Source organism: Chionomys nivalis, chromosome 23 (assembly GCF_950005125.1).
Source record: "Chionomys nivalis chromosome 23, mChiNiv1.1, whole genome shotgun sequence".
NCBI classification, from domain to species: Eukaryota; Metazoa; Chordata; class Mammalia; order Rodentia; family Cricetidae; genus Chionomys; species Chionomys nivalis.
In genome coordinates this window covers 29,813,672-29,837,915 of record NC_080108.1, presented here as the reverse complement: position 1 = coordinate 29,837,915, position 24,244 = coordinate 29,813,672, and the positions used below count along the sequence as shown (strand labels likewise).

The following is a 24,244-nucleotide window of genomic DNA, read 5'->3' as shown; positions in this document are numbered from 1 at the left end:
AGAAAGTGAACATTTGTGCTTGTTGGACAGCTTTCAAACTGTTACGAATTTGAGAACTTTTTGAGATGAATGAAATGTACTTTGCATTATGAGATAAACAGCTGATCTCAGGGCACAGGGTTGGAATGCCTATACCGAACACAATAAGCTAATAAATCAATAACCTAGTGCTACGAATAGGTTACCACTCTTGAAGTTGCGAGCCAGTGAGGTTCCAAAGACTCCCAAACATTACAGACTATTGCCAACACTATTTATTGGTTACCCTCTAGAACCCCATAGTAAGGTTCTCTTGCTGAAGGCATCATATGTTTGAGGCAAAGACCACGCAAGTCTGAACAACCTGGTACTGACTTGGAAGCGTCATTGCCACTGGCTAGGTTTCATCATGCTGGAAGATGCTATGCATGCTACTGGATTGGAAAAGTCGTTGTCAGTCTTACCTACCTGTGAACCCTATGAGTGGTAATAGCAACTGGCCTGGCCAGACAAGCTCACGGGTGCAATAGTACCATGTACGTGATGGGAGCAACCAACCACTTTCTGATTGGATTTAAGGCCAACTCCACAAGATGATAGCTGGCACTCCTGTCAGGACCAAGAACCTGGACTAGATGGATCACAGGCTCCAGGGGAGAGCTTACTGCTTGCTATTCAGCTGGATGGACTTGATAGGAAACTGGCTCCTAATGATTTATTGGAAACGCACAGGTGTAAACATCTCTCACCCCTCATTAGTTTTAGTCTGGATAGGACGTTTTCTCACCCTCCCAAAAATCCCCAGGTCACACCCCTTTGGGTTGTTTATTTCAGATGGGCAGGCAGGACCTTTAAGATGCATTGGGAGTATGGGAAGCGACCACAACACCACAATATATACAGGTGGAGGACCTGTCTTTGAGATTTCAGTACCTCTGGGTATCAGTCATCCTGATGGAGGAAGGTTCCAGCTGTGGCACTGAGGACACCACTCGGACTTTAGGGGTGCTGGGCTCTCGGCCAGTAGACTGGGGCTCTAGTGGTTGATCACCTGTCCTTCAAGCTTAGAACTGTCAGACTTCACGGTTACCCCATGCTGAGGAGACCTGCACCTGGCCACAGTCGATCTGTTTCCCCTGAACTTCCCTGTCTGAACTGGCGGCATTCCACCTATATCCTTGGTTTCCCTACACTTGGTTTTCCACAGCTGCTTCCTTGTACCTTCCCTCTTGCCTGGGGCTGTGGGAGAGCAACTTAAAGCACCCTGGCTTGTGACTGCCCGCTGTCATCCTTTTTAATGGATCCTCTCTCAAGAGGGTACCCCCCCCCCAATCATACAGATAGACACAGAGAGCTCCCGGTATGTATGGCCTGTCCATGAGACCAGTCACAGTATTTACATTTCACAGATGGTTGTGAGACAGAGAGGTCTGCGGGCTTGTGCCTGGGGATAACATCCTCGTTCTCGCTTGAGCCACGGGAATTGCGGTTTGGAAGCGGCTTCTGCCCCACAGCCAGCCCCCACGGGGAGCAGAACAGTGGAAGCCGCGCCTCCCTCACTTCTTATGGCTGAGCTGCAGGCATCTCTCTTTCCACACTTCTCAGGCCTGCTTTCATTTCCTTTGTTGATTTCCAAAGTGCGCTCCCCCCCACACACACACCATGGAGTCTAGTCTTAACCGAATCACCCCTTCTCCCCGTCACACGGAAGCAGCTCCCACCCTGTCCCGTTCTCCAGGAGGTTCCCTGCACATTTCTATTAGCGCAGCTGTGTTTTCCTCTCCCTCTATCGCCCTACAGTCTTTTAAGTCCGTTCCTTTTTTTTTTCTTTCTTTCTGTACTCCCCTCTTCTATTATCTGTCATGGTCATTACACGGTAGCTTGTATTATTTTAGAAGTTACCTTTTGAATTAGTACGATTGCACGGCTTATCACTGGTCTACTGTCATTATTTCCAGAGAAGAGGCCCTGGAAACACTAACTAACTTCATTTATTTTCATTATGTATGCGCTTTTGTAGCCATGCATTTTAATGTTCTGTGAGCTGCAATCTCCAGGTGGGCTTTGCTGATTTCCATAGTCAGTATTGATTGCAGTCTCCAGCAAGAGCTCTGTACTTTACGGCGTTCCGGGCAGCTCGCTACCATCATTTTCCCTCTGCTCTGTCAAATTTGTTTTCGTTTAGATGCACACATGAGACGTTCCCCTACTTGTTTTCCTGAATGTGTCTTTGCCTAATTGGGAGTTCCCAGATTTTCAGAATCTTTCTGCATCACTTTGAAGACTTTATACAATGGCTAAGGAAGCCTGCTCCACCGGCCAGAGCAGGAATCTCATTCCGCAGAGACACTTACTCTCAGCTAGGAGCCAGCAGCTGTCTGGGACAGAGTTGGCTTTTGAAGAGGCATGGATTGTGCCCATCCATGCTGCTGCGCAGACTGCTGCCCTCTAGGGGCAGGTCTTAAAGCAGCGGAATCAGCGTAAATCAGTGTCTCTAAGAGACACCCAAGCAAAGGAAGGTTCGGGAATCTTGCAGGTTGGTTGTTCTGGGGGAAACAGCTAGTTGACGCAGAAGGACTCAGTTCCCTAGAAGTACAGCCATGACAGCGCAGTCTTGACAGTACGAGCCTCGCAACGAGGAAAGGGATGTGTTGGGAGCCAGTTCCCCTTGTTGGTTGTGTCCTGGCTATTAATTCTCCTTCACTTTCACCTTCCACGCCTGATGGATGGTCTTCCTTTGTTCCATCTTTAAAGGTGTGTGTTTCAGCATAGTGACATTTTCCTATAAGAGGCACTTAAAAGAAATTAATTGGTACTCAGTTGCAAGCCGCCCAGAAAAAAAATAAATAAATAACAGTGAGAAAAATAGGAAATGCCACAGACAAGTGTCTGGGGATGCAGATAAAAAGAGCGTGGTCTCTTTCGTCCTGTCACAGAATATGGCGAGGCACTGTAACAGCAGTGCTAAATTCTGAGATCGTGATCGCAGAGCGCAACTTCCCCCTCCAGCCCTGGTCCTCACGCCCAACCACGTGTCCCTTCCTAACAGCAGGCCTTCTTAGAGTTGGTGCATCTTTTCCTATGTTCCCCTTCTCCTGAACTGACCATTGTCTACATGCTGGGAAATATGCCCCTCACCAGCCGCTGGTCTCCTGGACTGAACAGTTGTGGTCTGGGCAAAGGAAGATGGAACATGTGGATGAATGGGATACATGATTTGGTACGGACCCTAAAGCCGCAGCGAGTGCAGTGTTGTCCAGTGCCCGGCCATGTTCAGAGACCATCTGGAGCGGATCTTGTAAGGAGGAGTATGGGAAGTCTGAGCAGCACTAACAGAACAAGATGGCAGAGAGATGCCGGCGATAAATGCAGGCTTCCGCTCTCAGCCCCCCTCCTCCCCCCCGCCCCTCGTTACCACCTTCTTCTCGTGGTGCCGGTGTCTTCTCTGTTCTGCGGTCAAGGGGTGAACGTAGGTCTTCACACATGCGAAGCAAGTGTCCTGCGCTTGCACCCCAGTGCATGAAGACAGGCTGTAAGATGTGAAGACTTACATGAATAGGCCGTGTATCTTTAAGGTGTGTGTGGGGGGGTGAACAGTATATCCTTGTGTGTGTTGAACAGTGTTGGCTTGTCTTTGTTCTTGGAGGTGAAACCTGGCTTGTTTGTGGCATTGCATCGCACTAGGGCTGCATTCCTAACGAGATGAGTGCTTGGTGCAGCGCGGTTATTTGAGAGTTAAAAGTGGAAGCGGCCATAGAATGGGTGCAGGTGAGTGCTCCCCTGCCAGGGCCAAGGAAGGGACATGGGGGGGGGAGGACAATATGAGAATACCCTTTTGCTGACTGCTTTGCAGATGGCTGCCGCTGTGCTGGGGGGGAGAACAGGACGAAAGTTCTCCATCCACTGGACTGAGGAGTAGCAGCCGTGTCTCCCACTCATAAATAAAAATGTGCCCTGCTTTGCAGACACCCCTGAAAGAAGCCCTGCCTGCGGGCTGGGGCTCCTGTTCGTTCTTGGGTGGGGAGCACACATCTTGAGATTCCCAAGCCACTGGAAGCTGAAGCAGACCAAAGGAAACGTCTTCTTCAGGTGTCAAACTCATGGCTTCCAGAGAAGCTACTGCCAAATTCTTCATCTTTTTATGGCTTGGCGGGGAGTAATATTTAAAATATTTCATCAAAGTGCATTTGAGTTATGGTTCTGATTACTGCTAATTATAGACAAGAAAATGAAGCCTAATCAGAACTGGAGCTGGTGCAGCTGGGGTGGCCAACCCTCGCATGTGGGCCTGTAGATGACCAGAATCAGGAGACAATGTGGGGTCTTAATCAGGAAAACTGTGTGCTCTTTCACAAGAGAATAAATCAGAAGTACCAGAGTGGAGGGATCGCGTGGTGACACGGATCAGTTAGGAGAGACTACAAGGTCTCCAGGAGAGCGGAGCAGGGCCTGTGTGGAGACAGGAAGGAAGAGTCTGAGCAGACGTGGCCCATCCAACACAGAAGCACTCTTGATCAAATAAACCAGCACATGGATCACGAGCTGCCTGCCAGGGATGCTCGTCGAAGAAAAGCCAAATGCAAATAGACGAGATTCCATTAGCAAAGACAATGGGTTCAGGTTTAAACGCTTTGCAATGAGTGCCCATAAATTAGATCTGAAATCAGGTAAATAGAGGAACAGCTTAGATCAAAAGAGCGTTTTGATTTACGCCAGTGTGGGTGACACGGGCATAAAATAACTTGTCAACGCAAGCCATTTTCCTTTGAACACCAGCTATAACATAATTATCCGCGTAATTGTGCCTGAAAACCTCGTTTGAGTGCACTTTGCAAAGCACGAGGGTTTGAGGATAGTGTATTACAGCGTCTAAAAAACTTCGATTCAAGCCAATTTGCAAGCTTTGATGAGTGCAAATCACAGAGTCCCCGTCAGAGAGAGCTGAACAAAAGCCAGGCAGGGATTTCTGTGAGGGCCAAGGTGCCCGTATACACAGATCACACGATTGACATTTCAGGGCATCTTGATAGAAAGGATTGCTCTCAGAACCACAGACACTGACTTCCTGGGAGGTTATTAGGAAACGAAACTCCCTAAGTTAAAAGCAAAACAACAACATCAAAAAAGTATAATAGTTTCCCAAGTTGTGTGTTTTCCATATAATTTTCACGTATGTTCAGAATATGCTTGAAGTGTAAAATTTACTGAGTGTAGCTATTTGTTTCAGAACTTCTAACATAGCTATGTGTTTGAAGCCTCCAGGAAGATGTGCCGGACGAGGCTGACGTATAACAAATGGCTTCTCTTCCTTTCCTTCTGTGTTCATTCTTGTCTTCCACTGATTCTCCCCCGCAATAGGTATCTTACTGCACAGTGAAAGAAGGGAGGCTGGAGGCCTTCTGACCCCTCAGCATTCAGTCATCAAGGGACCAAGGGCGGGGTTCTGCTGATCTCTCTTATCTTACCTGACTTTGCTGGAGTCATCCTTCCGGATATGATGATGCGCTAGAATTTCTCTTAAGAAATATTTCCTTAGGGCCGGAAAGATGACTCAAACATCAAAAGCATTTCCAGAGGACTAGATTCAATTCCCAGCATCCACACAGGGGTTCCTAGTGATCTCTGACTCCAGTCCTAGGGGAGTCGGATGCCCTCTTCTGTCCTCTTTGGGTACTGCACAATGTGGCGCACAGATCTGCATGCAGACAAAACACCCTCAGGCTTGCGCCCATGCACACACAATTAAAATAAAGAAACGAAAAATAAAAATTTTAAACACTCCACTTTGAAACTTGAAGATGGTAAGTCCAAAGAAAATGTAAAGCAAAATAAAACATTTGCATTTCTTGCTTTTTATGCAAGTAAGGGAAGAGTTTTGTTATTTTTTTATGGTGCCTAAAGTAAATTTAGTTTAAGGTAATAAAGAAACTAGAGAGGAAACAGTTTCTCTGGTGTGTTGTCATTTCCTGTTGGGGACTATTGACTTGTATGATCAGAGAGAGAAGAGTCCCACTTTTGAAGACCAGCTGACCTAACACAAGCTATTAAAATTCCTGTGGAATGAGTCATCCACTAACTGCCACCAAATTTTCATACAGTTCAGTCTGAAATAATTGAGTGTTCTCAAATGGTTGCTGCACTTTTTAAATGGTGTTTCCTCGGGCATATGAAAGTCCTTGTGAGTTTACCATGCATACTTTTTCTGTGGCCACAAATGTCAGTCTATTTAAACCACAAAAACGTGTATCCCATTGTCCTTGCTTTCGAGGTTTATGTTGTTCCCTGTATGTCTGGTGCATGCAGTGCCCAGAGTGGCCAGAAGAGGGCATCAGATCCCCCAGGACTGAACTTTAGACAGATGTTGCCTGCTATTATGGGTATTGGGGGTTGAACTCAAGTCTCCTGGAAGAGCAGCCAGTGTTCTTGACTGCTGAGCCATCTCTCCAGCTCCTGTATTTCATTGTAAAACAATCTTTATCTGTTGTTTCTTTCTCTAAAGCTAACATAAAACATGTTCTCCACTGCATTTTACCTCTGCTCTGTACAGTTTCTTTCTCATCTTCACTCCTGAGTTCCTTCTTTTCCATCCCCTCTCTACTGCGCTACTTAAAGTTGATACACTTGACCCTTAAAGAAAAAAAAAAGAACATAAGCTACAATTTCCTCCATAGAGAGGCACAGTTTTTCTCTATTGCAGTTAACCCCGGTCTGCTGGCAAGCCTCTGTATTTGTTGTTGGTGTTAGCCTCTCCCCAGACTACATACCAAGTCAAAGACAGCTCACCAGAATGGATCTCCTGAAGCTGAATGAACAGAAGCAAATAGAGCTCAGGAGAAAAAACTGAAAGACACATCCATGCATCCAATGCAGAAAGTGCCTGTTAAATCTGGTTTTGTTTGTGTGTATATGATTTTAGGGATGACCATGTTTGCTTCAAGGCCCCCTTCTTAGCAGTCATGAATTGCCTGTAGCTCTTATCTAGGGAAGGGCTGGGACTCCTATGAGATGTTTACCCTTCTGTGTGAGTGTGCCAACTGTCTTTGTTTAAGCAGCCATTTCTCTGTGTGTGTGTATGTGTGTGTGAGAGAGAAAGAGAGAGAGAGGGGGAGGGAGGGGGAGGGAGAGGGAGAAAGAATAATAATAATAACAAGGTCATCAACTTGAGAGGGGGTGACAGAAAGACATGGAAGATTTGGAGGATGGAGGCATAGGAAGAGTTGGAGGGAGGAAAGGGAAGGAGGAAGTGATACAATTATATTTTAATTACAATATAGTTTTAAAACACAGAAAATACACCAGAGGATGCAAAAAGGAAATGAGACAACAGTTGTACTATTTTATGTCGAGACAAGGTGGAGTTGTTTTGGAAGAGGGGATATTATTTGAGAAAATGGCCCCACTAGATTGGCCCATGGGCATCCTTGTGGTACATTGTCATATTTAAAGTTGATGTGGGAAAGGCCCAGCTCATAGGGAGTGGTATCACCCTTGGCTGATGGTTCTAGGTACCATAAGAAAGCAGGCTGAGTGGGCCCCAAGGAACAAGCCAGAAAGCAGCACCACTTCATGACCTCTGCCTTAGCTCCTTTGTCCCGGCCGGTTCCTGCTGTGAATTCCCGCCCTTCCTCCTTTATAAAGACTTGTGATCAGGACATGGAAGCTGAAATGAATACTTTGTTACCCAAGTTGCTTTTGGTTACTGTGTTTCATCGTAGCGATAGAACACTAAGACCTCAATCAAGGACACCCCCATAAGCTCACAGTTTCTCAATATCGGAAGAGCAAGATGACTGCAATGAGATGTGGTTTCCATGGAGAAGACACAAACGAGCAGATAAATAGGAAACATCAACTCTATACCAAAGAGATGCCAGAGAGTGCAACAAAATCTCTTTAAGCTGATAAATACTTTCAGTGAAATGGGAGGCTACAAAATTAAAGCACAAAATCGGTAGCCTTCTTATATACAAATGACAAACACAGGGGAAAAGAAACCAGGCAAACAATCTCATTCCCGATAGCCACACACGTCAAGTACAACCCTGGGAAATAAGTGTCATCAAGGGTGAGAAGGATCTTCACAGTGAAAAGTTTCTGCCTCTGAAGAATAAAGTTGAGCAAGATGTCACAAGGGGGGACAGACTTGCTATGCTCTTGAATGAGGAGAATGGATCTCATGAAAAATGTCCACTCTTGGTATCCATACATTTAGTGTAAGCCCAATCGAAATTCTGGAACAATTATTTACAGAAGTAGAAAGGACAGTATTAAAAGGATACACAAAATACTAAAAAAACACCAAGGCAACCTTGAACAAAAGAGATAATGTGGGAGGAGTTACCATACCGAGTTTTCAAGTTACGCTACAGAGTCATTTCAGTAAAAAACAGACTTGTACTGGCATAGAAACAGATACACTGGCCTGTAGAATAGAGTGAGGACCCAATAGCGCCATGTTCCCACGATCACCTTGTTGGTGGTGGTGGGGGGAGGGGCTGCTTGTTTGTTTCCTGGTCTCGCAGACTCAAAAAATAATCACACAGAAACTATATTATTTGCAATACTGTTTGGCCAATAGCCTAAGTGTATTTCTAGCTAGCTCTTATATCCTAAACTAATCCATCTCCGCTTAATCCTAAACAACTCATTCTGAACTAATCTGCGCGTCACCATGAGGTTGTGTCCTACCAGGAAATTTCAGTAGGCTCCAGCGAAGGCGGCTGTCTTCTATGGTGTTACATGGTTTCTCGATGACCCTGCCTACTCTCTATATATATCTCTTTCAGCCTGGCTTTACTCTGTTAAGCCATTGGCTGTAAGCTGCTTCTTTATTAACCAATGGCAATAAAACATAGTCACAGCATCATCACCTCCCACATCACCTCCTGATTTTTAACAGCGAGACCAAAGCATGCATTAAAGAAAAGACGGCATTTTCAACAAATGCTGGAGTGGGGGGAGACTCAATGGCTGTGTGTGAAAGGGTACATCTTGTTCCTTAAATCTCACACTGCATAAAGCTCGGTGCCAGATGGATCAAGGAGTTCAGCAGAAGACCAAGGCATTGACACTGCTGAAGGAAAATATGCAGTGTGCGCTTTAACCCGTGTGCACACGAAAGGACTACTTTCTGAAAAGCAGTCTAGGAGCTCAGGAGGCAAGAACAAAAATTGACAGATGAGATTCATGAAATTAAAAATCTTCTGTACGCCAGAGGAACATCAACTGAGGAGAAAGGCTACTCATAGAAGAGGAGAAAAATCTTTTCCTGCTGTACATTTGACAGAGGATTATTGTCTAGTCTATAAAGAACCAACCAAACAAACAAACAAACAAAAAGCCAAAAACCAAAAAAGTGTGTGTTGGTTCTAGTTATCAGACTAAAACAAATTAAAACTATATAAGGTTCTATCTCCCCAGAGTCAGGATGACCATCATCAAGATTACAAAGACCACAGGTGCTGGTGAGGATGTGAAGAAAGGACCAGAGAACTGCTACATAAGCTTAGTCCACCAGCCTCACATGCTAACTCAGAACCCACAGTCATACAGGTCAACCTGGTTAAACTCTGTGGGTCACTAAACAAATATACATGAATCTGAGAAAGGGACTTGTAGGCTGGAGTCAGGAGTTGATAGGGTGGAAAGGTGATGAACACAGTAGGGGTTAAGAGTATTCTATGTCTGTTAGAAATTGTCAAGGGACAAATTTAGTTAATAAAAGTGCATAATAAATAAAGAATAATAAAAAAGGAATAAATATCAACTCCCACACAAAGGCAGAAACAACAGAAAAAAAACAAACAAAACAAAAATCTGATCTCTTGTCAGTATCCCCAAAAGCCAGAAAATCGTGGGATGATATATTTCACCTTCTGAAACTAAGGCACTGCCAACCATTTTTGCTATTCCAACCAAAATTATCCATTAAAAATGGTGGGAAAAGAAAGACATTTAATGAAACACACAAATAAGGCAATTAATGACAAATGCCAAATTAAAGCCAGCACCCTCCTCAAGGGGAAATGACCTTATTCTGAACCAAATATGAGTGCCCAATGGCCCAGGAACACAGACTGGGGTTTCATTCAATTATATTCCAATGTGGTAGAAACTTTATGAAGTTTTAATAGAAACAGAATAAGGGTCATAAATCAGCATATTTTAACAAATACATTGACACAAACATCTGGTCACAGAAAATCATGGACGCCTTGGCTCTAGCTGTCAGAGGCGTCTGTGTTCTTTGCAGTTTGGTTGGTGGGAGCTAAGTGTCTGTGCATTCCAGAGGGTTCACCCAAATTGTCTCAAGTTGTTAGCTGTCATACAGGAGAAGAATAAATGACTGCTAAGGGGTTAATGGCCCAAGATAGTTCGGTTCTGTACTTGTAACATTCCAAACTTTCCGGTCATTTTTAGCTCTAATCAATTCATCAACCTTACAGAGGGTTCAGAAGATGCTGTTACTATTATTTTTTTTCTGGAATGTTTGTTCATACAATCTAGCCAGCATTGAAGAAAATGTTGGGAAGAATCCCTTTCCTAGACAGACACAAAGGGGAGTTGTCCATCTCAGGCAGGCAGTGCCACCAGACCCAAAGACAGTTTCTCCCAACTGCAACTTGGGGAGTCCCTGTGTGACTTAACTCTTTCCTGGTCAGTGGCAGTGCTCACTTCTGTATCCATGTTTTTCTCTGAGTCACAGAGTTCACGTCTGGGTCCACTTTTTTCTCTGTCTGTGTCACAATGCTCATATCTGTGTCCACTTCTCCCCACCCTCCTGTGGCTGAGAAGGGCCCAAAATGAGTTCATCTGACAAGGGTGATGTGACCCAGCCCATTTTCAAATCTTCTATTCTCGACTGAATGCTTTTCCTAACTTGACTAACACCCATGGTGTTTAGCATCTCTCACTGTCCATTGCTGCTTCCACCCAGAATAAGAGGCAGAACGAGGAGCCTGTGACCCCTGCATGTGTCCTTATATGAATATGAGACAGTGCAGAAGCCCTGCTCAGCTCCTACCCCAGGGTCTTCTCAATCCTCATACAATGAAGCCCCTACCCCACAACTGTTATGAATGAGCCATGTGGCACACACTGGGCACCAGTACACAGCCGCACATTGTGACAGTGTCAGCAGTAACAGACACACTAACAGTGGCGTTTGAAAGAAGTGTCTCTCTCTGTCATATGTCTTTGCTCCAGCTTCTGGGATTGAGCCCTGTTCCTGTGGCTTTTCTTCACTGTGACACTGTGCCATTTAATAATAGTGCTTGTGACAGGGGGCCATGTTCTTGCCCAGGCTGTTCCCACCCTGAGCGAAAGAGCCATAATGGTTTGATTTAATATAGGCCTCGATATCGAAATGGAATCTTCTTTCCTAAAATTGCATTTTTTGCACATGTCCATCTTCCACAGAGGACTTCCAGAACAGACTCACGATTGGAGGAGAGGTGAGCCTGGGCTTCTTTGGAGACTGAGGAGCCTCGGTCCCAGCATCGGAGATTGCATGGCAATATAATATAATGTGTATCTTAGAGAAGTCACTGGGCTGAGAAACCAGGTGAGAAAAAGCTCCCTTTCTCCTGCTTTGATCAAATGCAAGACAATCTCAGCTTATTCTCCAGAGGTGATTGCTATGGGAGCTAAACAAATAAAAATGCCCACAGCAGGATGCCATGAGGACAGGCTCTACCCAGCATTCTTCAGGTTGTCCCTTGTCTCCCGTGGCAATAATTTCATGCAGCCTTGTAGCGCTCAGCAACCCTCTAAACCTTCCTCTTTACAATTCATACATTACAATTAATTTTCTAAACGGAAACCTAACTCGTTTTCATCATTAATCACATAATAAAGCTATTGTGTCAGTAGAATAATGCTGCATAAAACTACATCCATGGTGTAGGTATGAGAAACATAAACGAATTTTGCGTTGAGGCTTGGGTCCTGTTCTTCTGGTCATTACGCAGGTGCAAGTATTCCCCAATCACAGATAGACTGAAATACAAATTGCTAATGGTCCCAAGTATTGTGTTTGTGGGATACGCAGCCTGTAACAGAAAATCGTGAAGTAAAATGTGACATGATTTGTGAACATAGTAAATGTCTGTGTATATTGACTCATGACTAACATGGTAGAATCCGTGTCAGATAAAAACGGAGGAAGTAACTTCAAACTGCACGCGTGAACGCTATGCTATGCTGGCTTCTTAAATTCTTTCTTTCTTTCTTTAGTTCATAATATGATTACACTATTTTCTCTCCTCTTTCCCCTCTCCAAAGCCTCCCATTGAACACTGAAAGTTCCAAGGCATAAACCCACACATAACACACACACAACACATGCATATGTATGCACACGTGTGCATGCGCTCATGCACGTGCGCAGAAACACACACACATTTAAAAGGGACATACCTATAACAGGTGGCCTCTGCTTGAACAAGACCATCTAGGGGAGAGTTGCTCTCAGTGTAGCAGGTAAGAACTCACAGGCCACTGAGACTATCATTGGCCGATTCAAGCTTGATCCAGGAGATGGCCCGTGTTCCAGCCATCTAAACACTTCTGTTTCTCTCTCTCCTGTGGCTTTGCCTCTTTGTCACCCTGTTATGCATTGCCCATAGATCCTTGCATGGAATCTGACTCCGTTCCATATTGTCTGTCTTCTGTGGCTTTTTTCGAAATCTTGGAAAAAGCCTCCATGGTTTTCTGACTCTCATAGCTGCATGCCTGCAAAACTAGTATCGTGTGGACATCGCCAAGTCTTCATGTCAGTTTGAGATCTAGCCAGCCCTGGTTGATGATAGTTCTGCTAGCCTTCACATGCATTCAGACAAAAAAAAGAGAATTTTATTAAATGAATAAATAAACTCTCCAAAATATATTACAAATTAAAGAATCATTCCTTTGCTGCACTGATGAGTTCAAGACTATTGCCCATTTTCTTTTTTAACAGATTCATAGTGTCTGGTCTGATGTTGAGGTCCTTGGCCCCTATGGAGTTGAGTTCTGTGGAGGGTGATATATATGAATTTATTTTCAGCTTTTTATATGAGGCTGTCTAGTTTGACCAGCACCATTTGTTGTAGATGTTGCTTTTTCTTAAGTATGCATTTTTGTTCATCTGTCAAAAAGTCAAATCTGCCTAGATGTGTGTGAATTTATATGGGTCTCCTATTCAGTTCCATTTGTCAACATGTCTCTTTTTATGCCAATGTCATTCTGTTTTTATTACTATAACTCTGCAATATAACTTATAATTTGAGATGGTTCTTTTATTATCCAGGATCTCTTTAGCTATTCTGAGTTTTTTTATATCTACTTCTACATAAAGCTGATGCTTGTTTTTAATTTTTTTTTTGAGAATAATAGTGTTGAAATTTTGATGGGAATTGTACTGAATCTGTAGATTGCTTCTGGTAGGATGACCATTTTCATGATATTAATCCTACCTATGCTTAAGCATGGGAGATAGTTCCATCTTTTATGTCTTCTTCAATTTCTTTCTTCAATGTCATGAAGTTTTTATTATAAATATCTTTCACTTGCTTTGGTAACAGTTATCCCAAGATACATTTTTGAGGCTATTGTAAAAGGCATCTTTTTCCTGATTTTGTTCACAGCGTTCTTTGTCATTTGTATTTAGGAAGGCTACTGATTTTTTTTTTCAAGACACGGTTTCTCTGTAGCTTTGGTGCCTGTCCCGGAACTAGCTCTTGTAGACCAGGCTGGCCTCGAACTCCCAGAGATCTGCCTGCCTCTGCCTCCCGAGTGCTGGGATTAAAGGAGTGCGCCACCACCGCCCGGCAAGGCTACTGATTTTTGTATGATAATTGGATAAACAGCCACTCGTTGGACGTTTATCCGCTGTTGAAGATCCTTGGTATAAATTTTAGGATCTTTTACATATAAAATCATATCACCTGCACATAAAGATACTCTGACTGCTTCCTTTCCTGTTTGTATCCTCTTGATTTTCTTCAGTTGTCGTACTGCTCTAGCTAAGACTTCAATTATTGAAGAGGTATGGAAAGAGTGGACAACCTTGGTTTAGTCCTGATTTTAGTGGCAATGCTTTGAGTTTCTCTTTATTTATGATGACTGTAAACTGCCTTTATTATATTGAGATAAGTCTCTTTTTTTTTTTTTTTGGTTTTTCGAGACAGGGTTTCTCTGTAGTTTTGGAGCCTGCTCTGGAACTAGCTCTTGTAGACCAGGCTGGTCTCGAACTCACAGAGATCCGCCTGCCTCTGCCTCCCAAGTGCTGGGATTAAAGGCGGAGATAAGTCTCTTATATTCTGAGTTTCTCTAGGACTTTTCTCATGAAGGGATGTTGACTTTGTCAAAGACCTTTTCTGCATGTGATGAGATGATCATGTGGCTTTTGTCTTTTAGTCACTTTTGTGGTGGATTATACTTATTGATTTATATATACTGAATACTCCTTGCATGTCTGGGATGAAGCCTACTTGATCATGGTGATTAATCTTTTTGATGTGTTCTTAGATTCATCTTTACAAGCATTTCATTGAGAATTTTTGTACCTGTGTTCATAAGGGAAATTATCCCATAATTTATTTGGGTGGGGGTTTGTCTTTATGTAGTTTGTGTAACAGGGCAAAAGGGACTTCACAAAAGAATTAGGAAGTATTCTTTATTTTGGGGGTAATATTTTGAGGAGTTGTGGTGCCTGCACCACCTGGAACGATGGACAGGCAAGGGTCTGGGGATTAAATAACACACAGAGATGTGGGTCATTGTTGAAGCAAGAATGCCAATTTTATTATGTTCCCAGCTTACATAGTGCTCTCCCTAAGCTGGGAACATAATAAAATTGTAATTTGCTCTATATCTGTTGTAATGACCCTCTTTTGCCTCTAATTTATTAATTTGGGTCTTTTTATTATCTACTGTTTGGTTAGTGTGGCTAAGGATTGCCAATCTTGTTGGTTTACCAAAGAACTAATTTATTGCTTCCTTGATTCTTAGTAATTATTTATTTGTTTTTATATATTTGATTCTTAATACTAAGTTGAATTATTTCTTCCCACCATAATATTTTTTCAGGATTATTTCTTCTTGTTGCTCTAGAGTTCTTAGTTGTGCCGCTACACAGTATAAACTGAAGATATTCATTCAGTGCTATGCACGTGTCTTTAGAACCACTTTCATTGTTTTGGGTACACTGTGTTTTCATTGTCATTCAATTCAAAATGGTTTTCATTCTTTTCCATGACTTCTGTCTTGACTCAGTTTTCATCTAGCAGTGAGTTGTTCATTTTCCATGAGTTTATAAGATGCCTGCTTTCTTTTGTTCCTGATACCCAGCTTTAGTCCATGGTGGTCAGAGAGAATAAGGGTATTATTTCAATTTCTTGCACCTGTGGAGACTTGCTTTGTGCCCTACTATGTGGTCACATTTGGCGAAATGTGCTACTGAGCACATTGAGCTACTGAGAAGAAAGTGCATTCCTCGGTGTTTGGATGAAATGTTCTATAGTTGTCTGTTAGATCCATCTTATTTTATGATGTTTTTCAATTCTAGCATTTCTATGTTTAGTTTTTGTCTGGATGACCTGGTCTTGAACTCTTGAAGCTCTTCATTCTACCTCCCAAATTTGGGGATTACAGGAATAGGCCACCACACCATCTCAGTGCTAGGTTGTCTGAGAATTCATGCCACGCAGTTAACTTTTTTTGGATAAATCTACTGAATTTCAAAACAACTATTTAATTTGCTAAATAAGCTTTTATTTTTTTCCCTTGAAGGGGTGCAAGGGAACCTAGTACATCAGTTACACAGCATCAGTCTATTCTGCTGACGTCATTTGTTCCTTTGCCTATTTATTAAGAAACGCATTCAGGCCGGGAGGTGGTGGCGCACGCCTTTAATCCCAGCACTCGGGAGGCAGAGGCAGATAGATCTCTGTGAATTTGAGGCCAGCCTGGTCTACAAGAGCTAGTTCCAGGACAGGAACCAAAAGCCACGGAGAAACCCTGTCTTGAAAAACCAAAAAAAAAGAAAAAGAAAAAAGAAAGAAAGAAAGAAAGAAAGAAAGAAAGAAAGAAAGAAAGAAAGAAAGAAAGAAAGAAAGAAAGTGTTCAGATAAATACAAAATACTGTGTGGCTTCTCCGGTGCAGACTTGTGCTTCTGTTGTTATCTCTGTCTCTACCTCACCAAGTTATCACAGGTTCCATAACAATAGGGAGCAGCCAGCCAGGCCCAGCATCCATGAAGGTTGATAGTTCTCCCATTTCCTTGAAGAGTTCTTTCTACTTATTTGGCCAGCAACTAGGCCACAGCTTGTTAGGATTTCCTCATGGTGAATCTACTCATTGATTTCCTTCTTAGGAGTGTTTAATTTGGCATATGTAGTGTGACTTAAGAAAATAAACTATCTTCCTATTTTCTTTAGAGGTAGATAAGACAAAAGATGAAAAAAAAATCTAAGATTTGTCTGTTTACAGTGATCATCTGTGGTGATGGCAAATGTATGACTTTTCTGACACAGAGAACCTATACAAGACTGCAATTTCCTCAGGATAGTTTAGTGATTACTGTTCGCACCACGCTTCACCTGTGATGTGTGTGATGACAGACCTTAGAATTATATGCTCGTTAGTTTTAACTATATTGACTTGATACATCCTAGAATTACCTGGGGTTTAAAATGTCTTAATGAGGAATTATCTAATCAGGTTGGGCTGTGGAAATGTCTGTAGGAGATTATCTTGACTATTAATTGACGGAGGAGAATTCAGCTCTTTGCAGGCAGCATTATTCTCAAGGCAGGAGGTCATGAATTATAGAAGATGGAAGAACACAAACCAGTGAACGCCTGGAGGCATGGACCACTCGCTTTTCTCTGCTCTTGACTGTGGCTGTGACTTAGCTGCTTTGAGTTCCTGCCTTGACTTACCCTCAGTGATGGACAGTAACCTGAAATTGTAGGCCAAAGAAACCAATTTGTCCCTCAGTTGATTTTTGTTAAGTTAATATATCAGAACAACAGAGATGAAACCATAGCAAATTAATTACCCTTTTATTGTTATGACCCAAGTACCTGATATAAAAGCAACGTAAGAGATAAAGGGCTCATATGCATGGTGGCAGGAGCATGTCACACTGCATCCAAAGTCAAGAAGCTGATAAAGTATAAAAAGTGGAGTTTGTCAGACTTCAAGCTTCACCTTTCGTTACCAACTTCCTCCACCAAGGCTCCACATACTGAAGGTTCCATGACTTTACCAAATACTGCCACCATCTGGGGATTAATGGCCCAAGACATGAGTCCATAGGGCAAATTTCACATTCAAATTACACCAGTCTCCATTTTAACGAAAGCACAAAGCCCTAATTAAATTAGCACAAGGTGTATGTGCTGCTGGTTTCAGTAGCTGTGTCTCTACCCGAACTTGAGCTCTGTCCAGTACAGGTTTTTTGGAGATGGTGCTTCAAGGGATGTGTGCTGTTCTGAGAGACTGAGCTCCCGTGCTCATGGACCAGGATTGAGCATCTTGAGAGAGGATCATTACAAAGCAAAGCAGCTCCATTTTTCTTCTTGTAGGGATCTCACATGACTTCTCTGCTCGCATTTCTCCTGCTGGACATACAGGCCACCACCGCTGTCTGTGCCGACTGCTCCAGGTCCCCTGACTAGAAGCTGGTTTTGGCACCAAGCTCTTGTTCTGGCACCATGCTCTTGAGATTCCAGAGCTATGAGCTAGAGAAGAATCCTTTGGGTTTAGTGTGCCCAACTTCAGTTATGTTCTTACAGTAATGCAGGTGGAGCCCTGCCATGTCATGTAGGGTGGAGTCTCCTATGCATCTTCGACTTTTCTGAGTGGTGCTTCAGAAATTGGAAGATGGTTTATTTCTGAGACTCACAATGAGGAGCTGAAGATCATAGGAGCATCATCGTAGGAGATGCAGGGGGTAGTTTACATGCTCTGACGTTCACACTTCAGTAATCACACCATGGAGCCAGCCAGAGGGAAGAGAGGATGGGGAGACTTTTCCTTTGATGATATGGAAACTGTAGTCTTCTAACGACAAACACTCTCTTTAAGACCATTGTCAACCAAATGCAAAGAGAGAAAAGAGTAAAGAATTAATTAGCAAAAAATATTGCGACTATCATGCGCAGGGTCAGTCAAAAAGAAGGACCCCGACCAAAACAATCTTAGGAGGAATAACAAATTAGAGAGAGAAATAAGGAAAGCCTAACAGGATGACAGGACGGTGAAGTCCTGAGCAGACGAGGCGGGAAACTTGGGGTCAGTTTGTTAACAACACAGCATGGCCCAGCTTAAGAAAAAAAAAATCAAACCCAATCCAGCAAGCCATTTGGCTTTAATCATGGTAAAAAGCAATGCAGCCATCAGAGGTGGGGTTCTAACTGACACAGTAGGACTCAGAATCTAGTCCTCAGGGAGAAGAGAGTCCTGGCAGCAGGAACACAAGGGGAGGGGAGAACAGGGCAGTACTCAGACTTTGTGAGGCTAGCCTCGGAGTCCTGGTGGTGAGTTCTGACGGCCATGAGTATAGGTAAGGGGAAGCCTGGGATTAGAAGACCCCAGTCCAGGAATTGCTCTCATTCATGTACTTGGTACCGCTGAGCAGAACATTCTAACTCAGAGCGGTAGGCTAAGCATAGAAAAGCAAGGCTGACCTGCCCAGTCCTTGACTATACAGTGGCGGCATTGGGACAGACAACCCACAAATTAACTGTAATCAGAATTTGTAAGCATTTGTCTGAGCATTTAAGAAGGTAATTTTATCTTCTCTAAGCATGCAAACAAAAATAAACATAGGTATTAATCGTGAGGTTTATATAAAAATTTTCACTTCAGTGTATCATACATAAAATGTCAAGAGGGAGAAAAGACATACGGATGGGAAGTCTCCATAAAGGTTCGGTTCTTGGGCTGGAGAGATGACTCAGCAATTAAAAACTGGGCTTATAACCAAAAAGACAAGATCTGCTTCTCTGCAAGTGAGCTGCCAGATTGCGCCAGGAATTTAGAAGGGGGTTCTGGCTCCAACTTATCGTGACTTCTTGTCCACCGACTGGCTGCAAAGCCTGTATGGCTTTAGTTTGGATACTGGTCACTGAATAAAGCCTCCTTCAGAGGAAGGTCTTATAAAATGAGTAAACAAGTCTCCGGGAAGGTAGAGCTGACAGGCAGATATGTACAGCTCCCGGCCACTCTTGTTGTGATGCCCGTTGAAAAGCTGTGGTCGTAGGCAGTTCTGTGAAGATCAAAGCAGAGAAGCCTTTGGAAGGACATCAGAGCCTCAGGAACTGGGTTTTTCCGCTGGGTGCGCTGTGATAGGAAGGCAGATAAGCATGCTTAAGTTGTAGAACTTGAAGCTGGGAATCATGGGAGATCAGTGAGGACAGTTGTGAGTGCAGGCCCTGAGCCACACACCTGGAAGCTCTGCCGAGGTGCGCCATTTCACCTCAGAAGAGAGGGTCTTGTAAGAGCCAGAAGTCAGGGAGGGCTAGAGGGAAGAGTGTCCCTCTCAACATGAGAGGAACACTGCCACTTGTGAGCTCACGACAGATAATGCTTGCTTGCACACAACCTACACGAAATCAAGCCAGTCAACATTCCCACGTGAGGTGGGGGTGGTTCACAGCCCCTGTGCCTACCCTGGAAGCTGTTGATACTTGTTGACTTCTGGATGAGAAAGACCGTGTTTTCCTTCAGGAAAGTCAACCACACTCCGGTGGATTGCTCCCCACATGGCTTTATGGGAAACACAAATATAGGTATTGTGCTTAGGCCAGAAAGACAGAGTTGGTGCCTACTTGGAAGGTCAAATCACCATGATTGAATGTTAAAATAAACGTAGACAGTACTCTCCTACCTACTGCACCCATAGAAACATGGCAAGGCTTCTGATTAAACAATCCTTGCTTCATTCTGAAGGCAGGTGGTAGTGTCATTTGTCCTTCGACATCTGGAGTCTCTGTGTCTCTGAAAAATGAGAGGAAGCCGGACCCGAATGATGGCATCGTGTTTTCATGGATCTAAATGTGCAGGTGCTGATATCTGTTCTGCTTTCAGATGGCTACCCCAAAGAAGAAATGGTGTACCGCTGGAGGAAGAACTCGGTGGAGGCAGCCGACCAGAAGTCATGGCGGCTCTATCAGTTCGACTTCATGGGCCTCCGAAACACGACGGAAATCGTGACAACGTCTGCAGGTAAGAGCACTGCCAGGCCCTGGTGGATTTCCATCGCATGCTTAAATGAGGAATCTTACGTAGCCAGGGGCACTCAGGAGCATCTTTAAGAAAATACAGCTGATTCAACAATGAAAATATGTTGAAGGTTTAAGATGGGGTAAGATCGGAGCAATTGGAACTTACTTCTATTTTTGAGTAAATTCTGTGGAGGCGTGATATCTACGAACCTAACCAGGCTGCTCAGAACTGCCTGGTTTATGTAATCCTAACTGCACTGCTCAGGACTGGGTGACTTGTGAATCTGTTTTATTTCTATTTATTTATTTTCTTAGTTCATTTATTTATTTTAAAATCTATCTTTTTCATTTTACATACCAATCCCAGTTCCTACTCTCTCCCCTCCTCCTGGTCCCTCCACCTTCCCCCCCACCCCACCCCAATGCTCTCTTCTTCAGAGAGGGTAAGGCTTCCCATGGGGATTTAACAAAGTCTAGCACTTTGCTTTAAGGAACAACCAAGGCCCTCCTCATTATATCTAGGCTGAACAAGGTATCCATCCTAAGAGAGTGGGTTCTAAATAGCCAGTATAAGCAGTAGGGATAAATCCTGATCCCATTGCCAATGACCCCACAGTCTGCCCCAACAATCTAACTGTCACCCATATTCAGAGGATCTAGTTTGGTTCTTTCCCTGTCAGGCCAGAATTGGTGAGCTCCCATCCTTAGCTCAGGAAACATGTTTCAGTGGGTGTCCCCATCATGGTCTTGACCTCTTTTATTGTATTCTCACTCCTCATACTCTTCAAATGGATTTTGGGAGTTCAGCCCAGTGCTCTGCTGTGAATCTCCGCCTCTGCTTCCATCAGTTGCTGGACAAAGGTTCTATGGTGACATTTAAGATATTCATCAGTCTGACTACAGGGCAAGGCCAGTTCAGGTACCCTCTGCTCTACTGCTTGGAGTCTTAGCTGGGGTCATCCTTGTGGATTCCTGGGAATTCCTCTAGTGCCAGGTTTCTTGCTAGCCCCATAATTGCTCCCTCTATCAAGATATCTCTTTCCTTGCTCTCATCTCTATCTTTCCCCAATCTCAACTATCCAGTCCCCTCAAGTTCTCCTCCCCCTCCTAGTCTCCCCGCCTCCTCCCCTTCTGCCCTCCCTTCTTTCCTCACCCCCATGCTCCCAATTTTCTCAGAAGATATCTTCTATTTCCCCTTCCCAGGGGCATCCCAACAATGCAGATTCTGCTACATACCCTCTCCTAAAACTTAGGTGCCATTGAGAATTCTCAAATAAAAGGAGCTGGTGAAAATGTCCTTTAATAACAGGTTCTACTCTTTCCTTTATTATTATAAAATTTAAGACAGTTCTGAATTTATTATAACATTGAGAACAATAATTATCAATTTTATATCATTGTGATTATTTACTCCTAATGTACAGCACCAATTATATGACAGGTGAAACGCATAGATTAACTTATTTTTTTATGTCTGTGACCTTCTTCCTTGTACTAGGAATTTCCTCTATTATGTTTAGGTATGTCCCTTGTTTCCCTAATATCTACTAATCTCTTTGGTCAAGAAGGGATGTTGGATTTTGTCAACGTCTTTTGCCAGCACCTTAGATGATCATGTTTTTTTTCTTCTTTCAGTTTGTTTATATGGTGGATTATATTGACTGGTTTTTGTATGTTGAACCATCCTTAGACCTCAGCAATGAATCTATTGGATCATATTGGATGATCTTGCTGTGTTTGGTTTGGGAGTGTTTTATTGAGTGTTTTTGCATCCATGTTCATGACGGAAATTGCTCTATAATTCTCTTTCTTTGCTAATCTTTCTGTGGTTTGGGTGTCAGAGTGACAGTGGCCTCATAAAAAAAAATTAGGCAATTCAATAAAGTAAATTAGGTAGGCGTTGGGAGATATTTAATGACTGGTTCTGTGATCGGGAACAATGTATGAGAAAAGAATATAAAATAAGTAAAATAATACAAAGATAAAAGGGCAATGGTCCTTGCAGGGCAGGTGTCACTGTGGTTTGGGAGGTAGATTGGTTTACTGTTAAGTGATAAAAGATGGAAGGATGAAGTCTCATGACTTTGTTAAGTGGACTGGGGAGACAGCAGTCCATGTTTGAGGAATGGCTTCCCAGTTCTGACATTCTTTAGATTTCACAAAAATGCATATTTTACTAACCAAAATCCTCATAAGGAAAGAAAGAGACCAAGAGATGAATAAGAAAATGAAGCTACCTCACAATGGCTTTAGGATGAAAATAACGTATTTCTAAGACAAAAGAAGATGGGTGGGGTATGATATCACATTGTCTTTAATCCCAGTACTCAATAGGTCAGTGAATCGCCAAGTGTTCAAGACCACCCTGGTCTGTATAGCAAGTCCTTATCCCAAAAAGGGAAAGTATGGATGATTTCACAAGAGAACACTGATTTTTGGGTTCTTGAAAAAGAAATACAACCATTTAGAAATATAAGAAAGAACGTTCTGTAATTTTTTAATTGAGAATGCAAAAAAAGATCAGCTAAAATGAGAAGTGAGAAAATATGGGACTAAACATGAAAGCTAACCATTAGGAGACATCAAATTATATAATAATTTAGAGTTAAGCAGGCAATAAGTGGGAGAGATGACATATGAAGTTTTCGTGTAAGAGTCTTTAGTTAAAAAAAAAAAAAAAAGTAAAGGTAATTAGAGTTCCAGGAACAGAGCTCATAGACAGTGAGTTAAAAGAGAGAAAACGTATCTTAAATTGAATTTTCAAGTTCAGTAAACTGTCCAGTGCAAAGTGTCAATGCAAAGGAAGTTCCTAGACTGTCTAATGGCGGACTAGAGGTGTGTCTTTAAGCATCTAGAGGAAAAGACTGAAGCAAAACTAATACAGATGTCTGACTTTGTACCAGGATAAATAACAACCTATAAATGTTGAAATTCTAGGCCTGAAAAGAGTCAAAGAGTTTTAGAGATAACAAAATTGCCAGTGGAAATAAAGAGAAAATAATCTTTTCAGACTTTAAGGAGGAAGAGTATGGTGCCGAGAGCTTCATAATGAGTACCATCCTTTCAAAGACATTTCGAAGCTAACCCTTGCCCTGGCTGTATCGTCCTAGATGGCCATGAACCTTAGCCAACTTTTCTAAATAATATAGTCAGGACATGTGGTATTTTTGGCTATGGTGTGTGATCATTCGGTGTGGTTCAGGCTTCAGGAAACTATGCAGGACAGGTTAAGGAACACATCCTGAAATATATTTGGAAATACATCCTGCAGAGAGCTAGGGATAAGAGCTATCTTCTAAAGACTCAGAACCATCTCTCACGTGGCTAGATTGTAGTTGCTAGGCTTTCAAACACACCATTGCATCAGATGGTGAGATCAAAAGAAGCCTGGGGCTCAAAAATTAATTGCCGTAGTATCTTTTTCTGGCATGGGTTTCACTGGCAGCCTTCGGCGAGGACCTGGGGAGAGTCTAGTTGTCGATCAGATGCGAAAGCATCGCCGTGCAATGACCACAGTTGATACTTCTGATGTTGATTCATGCTTGAAGTACAGAAGCAACTCCCGGTAATTGTCCAGAGTCCAAAAGCATCGCTGTGTGTATGAAGTTTCCCTTGTCACCAGTGTTTAATAATGAGAACAAAGCTTTAAGCGGTTTCCCCAGCCACCGCCTCTAAGCACAGAGGACAGGTGCTGCACCATGGGGCCAGATGGTCCTGTGTCCGCTGTTCCCCTAACCTGGTATTTGGCCCTGGGCAGTTCCTGTGACCATCACAAGTGAGCTCCCTGATGCAAGAGGAAGTCTAAGTAATCAAACTGATAAAATGAAGAATGTCCTAGTACACGTGCTTAGGGAGCATTAAGTTACATAACGTTGAAGTTAGCTGAGGCGTGCTGCCTCCAGTATGCCTGGAGTAGAACGCTGAGCATGCTCGTTAGCTGAGGAGCGCTGACTCCAGTGTGAATAGAGAGAAGTGTTACACTCACTAGGCTCGTTAGAAACCATCGAAGGGAAACATTGGTACCACGATTGAAGTTTCGGCTTGCTGACAG

At 43.1% G+C, this 24,244-nt stretch overlaps 1 protein-coding gene across 1 annotated transcript in view; it reads left to right on the top strand.

Annotated features, from left to right (window-relative positions):
• Gabrg3 (gamma-aminobutyric acid type A receptor subunit gamma3) overlaps nucleotides 1-24,244 on the top strand; it is a 487,421-nt gene that overhangs the window by 429,148 nt on the left and 34,029 nt on the right. Inside the window, exon 6 of the mRNA XM_057756257.1 lies at nucleotides 20,057-20,194. Within this exon, the coding sequence (XP_057612240.1) occupies nucleotides 20,057-20,194 (138 nt within the window). The remainder of the gene's footprint in view (nucleotides 1-20,056; nucleotides 20,195-24,244) is intronic.